This window comes from Agrilus planipennis, unplaced genomic scaffold (genome assembly GCF_000699045.2).
Source record: "Agrilus planipennis isolate EAB-ADULT unplaced genomic scaffold, Apla_2.0 scaffold87, whole genome shotgun sequence".
NCBI classification, from domain to species: Eukaryota; Metazoa; Arthropoda; class Insecta; order Coleoptera; family Buprestidae; genus Agrilus; species Agrilus planipennis.
Genome location: NW_020439134.1, coordinates 506,133 through 513,817, shown reverse-complemented (window position 1 = coordinate 513,817; position 7,685 = coordinate 506,133). Strand labels below are relative to the sequence as shown.

Genomic DNA, 7,685 nt, shown 5'->3' with positions numbered 1-7,685 from the left:
GCTTTTTGTTTGAAATAAATTAGCCCTACCAATGTGATACAAAAGAAAATTTTAGAAAATATTAAATTCTGAGCTTGTTTTTGAAAATAATTGCAAGTAATTATATATTTATGGAAATTCCACATTATGTTTAATAATTTAAAAAATAATATACTAGGTGTTCCATACAAAAAATTTGTTTGCGTTATAACTAAAAAACGGAAGATCCTAGAAAAAGCTATTATGCCACTGGAATACAAACCAAAATTCTATAAGAACACGTTTTAATTCTTTTCGATAAGTTTAAGGATACCTGAGATATGAAGGGGTGCCTCAAAGATGATATTTTTGAATTCCACCTTCTATCTTAAAAACCAGAAGGGAAATGAAAATTCTGTTCACACCATCTTTAATTTCACAAAAAGTAGCACACTGTCGTAAAACAACAACCCTTTAATTTCAACAATAAGGGAGAAAAAAGTACAAAAAAGTGCCGAGAATGGGATACCTTCTACAGTGTACATACACTGTAAATATATCAATTTCTGAGCAGACCAGACGTAAGTATTTTTTGAAAAACAAATTAGATCTTAGACTACCTAATGCAGTTGGATGCGTTTCTTAATTCGGTTTTGGTTTAGTTTATTTTAGCACAGGAGCGGGATGAGGATGGGAGGAGGTAGAAACAGGTTCCCGGGGAGACAGGAAGTGCCAAAGCAATCCGTTAAAGCTTTCAGAATTGTATGGTTTTCCTAACCGTTATTCCTTTCCTCTCCGCTACGAAGTCGCAGTAAACCAAACTCGATCAATTGATTCTTGTAAAGAAAGCGGCCGTGAATTAAAAAAAAATCTAACTCGGGTTAAGCAATCTTTTCGCCATGTTCCTACACAGGTACTGAAAACATTCTAAAACATATTGTAGCGAGCACGAGCGTATTTATGTGCGATCGGGCATACGTGTGTGTGAGCGGCTTATCAATTCGCCGTGTGTGTCGTACCTGCGTTCTGAGAAAGCAATTAAACAGTTCAAAGAAAAAGAAACTTTTCCGGACGGTTCGAGAAGGTTCCCGAAAGGAAACAAAAGAGTATAAGTAGAAATAAATTGACCGTTGCAGAAGTGAATCAAGAAATAAATTGACAGTGATAGAAGTGAAATAAATAGCGCAGTGAATACTGATATATCAACAGTAGTGTAAATAAATAGAATAATTCATAACCTAAGTTTAGTAATAATTTAATAGTGTTCTTAAGTTCTTTAATAATTATTGTAAATAAATAGTTTTGTCGTTATCAGTCCTAGAAGTTAATTTTGTTAAACCCACGAACATTACAATATACATCAAGTTCTTACTATTTCTTTATAATTATCATGTCGAGAAAGTGGAAAACCTTTTTAAAAAGAATAATCCATCTCTACTGGACTACCAGATGGCTAGCAGCGGCTCTGTTGTGATCTTCAAATTTCAAAAATTATGATTTTTATTTTCAGACGCATTTTACTTTTCTGTGACTGGAATTAATACATGTAATTTCTTACTTTATTAAAGTGTTTTTAGTGTTATAAATAATTATATAATATTCAGAATGCTTTTAGCATTTGTTAACCCTTCTAAAATGCTGTCTGATATACCGCTCCTTTATGTTTAGCCTTTTATTTATCATCTCGTGTCGAAGGTCGATGTGGTCGAGCAGTTAGCTATTTTCAGTAATGGGTAGTTGGCCAATAAGTGGCACATTTATTGCAAATAGTCCAGGCAATATGGGCGGCAGAGTGGGAAAAGTTTTTCGGACTAAATTTTTTTAGGCAGTTTTGTTAGGAAAATTCTCCTTAACACAACGATATAGGTTGCCAGTGGGTAACCCGGTCGGGCATTGTTTAAATCACGATTGTTTAAACAAATGCCGAAAAACAACTNCAATAGTATTCCAAAAAACGAAGTTTTTGTTCGGAAGATGTCGTCATGATTTGTTTTGTATTTTTTTCGGCACTACTTTTACTTTGCATAATTAAATAAATATAATTAATACGCAGCTCGAACATTTAGGTACGCCAATTTAAAGAATGCATTCATTCACTTTGTATGTCCACAGTAGAGCAGTATGATTTTCTTCCTCCATTTGATTAAGCTCACTTACTAAACCTAGGTTCAAATCCACTGTATCTCCTGTAGAGTAGGAAGGTTTACAGATTTTGTTGGTTCACACTTCATTAAGAGGCAAAAATCTACGAGTGGTTGAAGTTTTGTCACCACGCAATCCAAGGGCATGAGATCCTGAATTGCTTTTATCAACTGTTTACGCCTGTAGAAATATACAAAATGTGTGCAATCAGATAGAATTGGGGTTAGAAGGGAATTAAGTAGAAAGAATAATGGAAAGATACAGGGAAACAGTGGTAGTAGTAAGGATGAATGGTATAAGATGGGGAAAATTTTAGACGATTTGAGGAGTAAAGCAGGGATACAAACTGCTAAATGCACAATTGTTTAATATACATATGAGGAAAAAGAAGGGGATATAAGGAAAGAAATATGGAGGAGGAAGGTAATGGAAATAGGAATAAAAAGTAGATACGATAGAGAAAGGGAGGAAAAAAAAAAGTTGGAAAATTAGTGGGAAATAGATGCAAGAAAATAATAAGAGAAGAGAGTTTAAAAACAATAGAGAGATCTAGATATGTGGTGGGTATGAAAGGAATTAAATGGAGGGACTGGCTGGGAAAATGGGTGCCAAGGTATTTAAAAGAGGGGAGCGAGATAAATGTAGTAGCAAGATTTAGGACAGGGAACGAATATAAGGGATGTGAATACATACTGGAAAAAGGAAGAAGAAAGAAGATGTAGGATATGTAAAAGAGAGCTTGAAACATGTATTAGGGGCATGTAAGAATGTTGGAAAGTAGGACGAATGTTTTGAGTTGATCAATGAGGGTGGAAGTCAGACTGATTTAAAGCAGACTTTAAGAAATAGGAGATAATGTTGGATTGTAAGACATTAAGTTTTAAGGGTGAGGAAATAGACTTGTAATATTAAAAAAAATTAAATAATAGATTAAGGTTAAAATAGGTGTCAGTATGGGCAAAGAAAGAAGGGTAGAATTGTAGATCGCTCATGGATAGGAGAGTTAATAACATGTTAAGGATATACGATAGGAATAAGAATAAGGTTTAATATGTTAAGTAAATAAGACAGTCACTATTGTAAAATGATATTATTGTTGGAAAATGATCCTAGCGCATCTTATATTAGCGCTTTGCAGACGATCAGCCAGCAAGCGTAAATTCAGATAATACAGACGATCTTGTGTTAAAATACGGAATAAGATTTGTTTGAAATTTTGTTTTATTAATCTTTCAGTTTAGCCGCAATGAGCATGTTGCGAATTTTTTGGGCCTTTTGATTCGAAAAAAAAAACATTCGAATATCGCTGCGATTTTTGACATAGCCCCATACGTTAGTATTGTGAATAACTTTTTCCTATAACTTTTTTTGATTGGAATCTTAGTTTTTCTTTTTTTTTAACACTGTGTATAGTAAATCAAATCTGGATAATACAGACGAAATTGTTTTAAAACAGGAAACGTTTTGTTTGAAAAAATTTTCGATTAAACTTACGATTGACTACAATGAGCATATTGGGTACATTTTAGGTCACCCTGTATATTCAGACTTTCAAAAATTCATAACCTGAAAAATATTATTATTATACAAAAATCATGTTAGTAATGGAGGGTTAAATAAAATTATCGGTTTAAGCCATTGTCGTCGATATTATACTCTCTTTTACTCTATAATTAGTAAAGTACTTAGTTTACTGTATTGTTTCATTTTTTATAGTAGGGAAAAATAATTGCAAAAGTAGTTTGGAGGTAAAAGAAATAAATTAAAACCGTAGTTATTCTCATGAGACATATATGAAGGGTGTAGTAAACGGAGAATATATGCACGCTATAAATGAAATTATTTGGACGCAATTAATTAATTAATGTTAGGGTTTCAGCTCTCATATAATATTTAACATGTTTTGTTTGAAAAACATGGACAACAAATTAAATAAACTAATTTCATAAGTACTCAGCGTATATATTAAAATATTAATTTGTAATTAAACAATGTTTTCATGTATTTGTTTTACTTACATCAATATCTAAACCATTAAACGGGAATTTCATAGTTGTGGGCCTGGATTGGGGAACGTACCTATAAAATTCTCTTTGCCCTCGATACCATTTTACAATGTATAAAAGTTCACCTTCCAAATCATAGTTACATTGTATAGTCACACTATTACCTTTTTCAACAATAGGTGGTTCGATTACTATATTCACATTTTTTAAACCAAAAACGCCTAAAAATAAATTATGTATGTATAAAAATTACGATGACTTTTTTAATTTATTGCAAATGCAGAAGTAGATACTGACGTGCTCATTTTAAAAAAACAAATAATAAAAAAATTAAAATATAATAAACATATTTATTAACCCTTTTAATGGTTTATAAAGAAATAATCCGTTTTTGATTTGCTTAAAAACAAAATTTAGACCAACAAGTATAGAAAAGGTTTGTAAAAGTAGAAAAAAGAGAAACAAATGGTTTTCGTCTAACACGTGCTGTCTTACGTTGTTCCGTATTCCAAATAAACGTTGTAGAAACGATTCGGTTTTTATATAAACGTAATGAACACAAACACACTTTGTCTTAAATTTTCTGATGCCATTATAAATTGCTTTTAAATTTATCAATTGTAACTAAAAATATTTTTGAAAAATGCCTTTGTTGTTTATTTTGAATTTAATATAGAACTGCTTCACTGGGATCTAAAAATGTCAGTAAACTTCCAATATCGTCTTACGAATTTAAATGCAAAAAACGAATAAGTTATCATACTTTTTATATTAGTTAACCATAAAAAATAAAATTGATATTAATTCACAAATTCATATGAAATAAAAAAAGTTATATATCTGATATTCACATTTAATTTGAAAAGTAAGAAAACAAGTTATCCAACAAAAAGAAATATTTGGCGCTGTTTTATATTTGGATGGTATTTTTTCATTATAAGTTTATTCGAGATTATAATCACTATAAAATGTACGAATAATTATACTAATAATACTCACAAATAGTAAACTGAATGATAAGAAAAGTTTCAATTATATCCATCATCACCAACATTTTCCGTAGGTATATAAAAAAATTGCTGAACTTAAACGAAATTACAGATTAACAGCTTTGGTAGTTGTTAATTGAGTGGTTGAACATCCCCAACTAAACATCTCGAAAGGAACAAGTAAAAAAAATGAAGCCACAGGCTGAATAGAGCGTGTGTTTACAGTATGCGCATGTTTGATTGTTTACACGAACAATACGTTTGCAAGAGTAAGGAGTTCTTATGCCGTCATTGTATTTGGAATAGCATGAAAGTCAAATAAAGTAGTGAGAAACAAGTAAAATGCAAGTTGTAGTAATATAAATTAAAGCATGGATAAATTTACTGTCTCCAGTTGGAAAATTCATTTCTACATTAAATTGTCAACAGCAGCTCATAATTTCGCATTTTGCTTGGTAAAACGCATCCATTACTTACGTGAGGTGATTTTTCAATCCCCCTCCCCCCTTGGTGATTTTTGGCTCTACCACCTTCTGCCCCATCTCACGTGAAACTTTTCAAAATGCATATTGTTAGCGTAACGTTAATCTGTGTCTGATCGCGTTGGATTATTAATCATCATCATCATAAAGTTGTCAGTCCTAAGACTGGTTGGACACGCACCTCCACTCTTTCCTATCCTGAGCTAATCTTCGCATTTTCCTAAAACTAGAACAACTCACATCCTTAACTATTTGCGAACAGTAATCTAATCTAGGTCTACCTCTACCCCTCCTAACTCCCGTTTCTGCCTCTAATATGTCTCTGACTAGACCTTCATGCCCGAGAAGGTGTCCTATTAACCTATCTCGCCTATTTCTTATTGACTTCCATAGACTCCTCTGTTCTCCTATTCCTTTTTAGTACCTCTTCATTCCTAACCTTCTCTATCCACGGTATCCTCATTATTCGCCTGCAGCACTACATTTCGAACGCTTCTAACCTTTTCTTTTCCGCCGCGCCCACCGTCCATGTTTCATACCCCTACAGCGCCGCGCTTCAAACATACACTTTTAACAACCTTCTTCGAATTTTTAAATTAATCGTTTGCGAGCATAGACCCTGCGCTATCCTCTGCTTTATATCGCTACACTCCTTCCGTCCTGACTTATCTGACTTCCTAGATACCTAAAACCAGTCAGTCAGTCACTTTTCCATCACGTTTACTATAAATTTACGACTTTCCGAAATCTTGTGCACTTTTGTGGTAAGTATAGTACTTGGTATCATTTTGGATTATTAAGAAAAAAAAAACATAATTTGCGTAATTATTTTTATTTATATGGGCGTAAATACAGCAGCAGTAGGTCGCTAGTGCAGCGTTGGTTGAGTTGCGCGTTTGGCTGCCCGGTGACGGCTAAAAAATCAAGGGGCTACTGTGCTATTATACTTGCAACTTGCATTCGGTTAACTGCGATAAACATTGTGTATTTTAACTAAACTAATAGTGGAGAAACATGCTTTATTTAATTTAACCCCGTTTATCGCTATATATTATACTGTTTCTTACGGAAAAAAATTACATGATATTTATTTCCCACACGTGAAATTGTGTGAGATTCGGCTTGACCCCCTAAACGTCTCATGTAATTATGGACGCCCCCTAACGTCTTCTACAGAATACGAGGGTTGTCCCAAAACTAATGCATTATTGATTATTATGGCCCCTCAATATAACCCCGAAGGTACGAAGTGATTCCTTTTGAGTTTGGGTGAATGGATCAAATGGGACGGACACAGACCTGGAGGAGTCGTTTCCAGCAGTTCGTTTTTGCAAAGAACATTCTGGGACGCAATTTACGGATTTTTGGATGTATTATTTAGGAATTTTATAGTTTTTTGAAAAGGGCTCCCCTCCACCCCAAAATAAACTTGAATATGAAATAAAGACAAGCAGCCCAAGCAGCTGCTATTAGGCGTATTTCAAAATTTCATATGCCCTTAGATGCGCGAGGGGTGGACATTATTACATTTATATTGTATATGACGAAAACACTCACTTAAACTGTTAAGTTAAGTTAACTGTGTGAAGCAAAAAACAACTTGAAAGCCAAAAAGGATGCACAATACTTTAGCCAAGGACAATTAAAAAAAACAATAGGATATACATTAATGTCTTAAATAATGGTGTAGTTTAAGAAAGCGCGGAAATAGGCAAGAATATGAAATTTTTTTACTTACTACAATATAAATAACTAGAAATTATATAATAACTGTATTTTTACAATGAAAAATAAAAAAATATATATACATAAAAAAAGTAACCTAGCCTAACCTGACCTACCCCAACCTAAACTAACTATAACTGCATAATCGTGGGGGGGGGACCTTTAGATATCGTAACTTAACTTAACCTATCTTCGGAGACTGTAACCGCAAAGGGAAAGGGATAATTTTTTAAATACCGTAACCTATCAGCGACTTTAATTGTAAAAAGTGAGGGGGGAGGGGAACCTTAAGTTATCGTAACGTAAACTTAAAACTTTCACATACAATAACTTTCAAACACAATTGACGTATAACCAACAAGAGCAAAATATATTATATATAT

General features: G+C 33.1%; 1 protein-coding gene across 1 annotated transcript in view; it reads right to left on the bottom strand.

Annotated features, from left to right (window-relative positions):
• The window catches only part of LOC108737623, an 18,656-nt gene extending 12,916 nt beyond the window's left edge, over positions 1-5,740 (bottom strand). The window contains exons 1-2 of the mRNA XM_018470571.1: positions 5,106-5,740; positions 4,119-4,327 (exon numbers count right to left, since the gene is read on the bottom strand). Coding sequence (XP_018326073.1) covers positions 4,119-4,327; positions 5,106-5,160 — 264 coding nt within the window. The 5' untranslated portion in view covers positions 5,161-5,740. The remainder of the gene's footprint in view (positions 1-4,118; positions 4,328-5,105) is intronic.
• Positions 5,741-7,685: the final 1,945 nt, after the last annotated feature.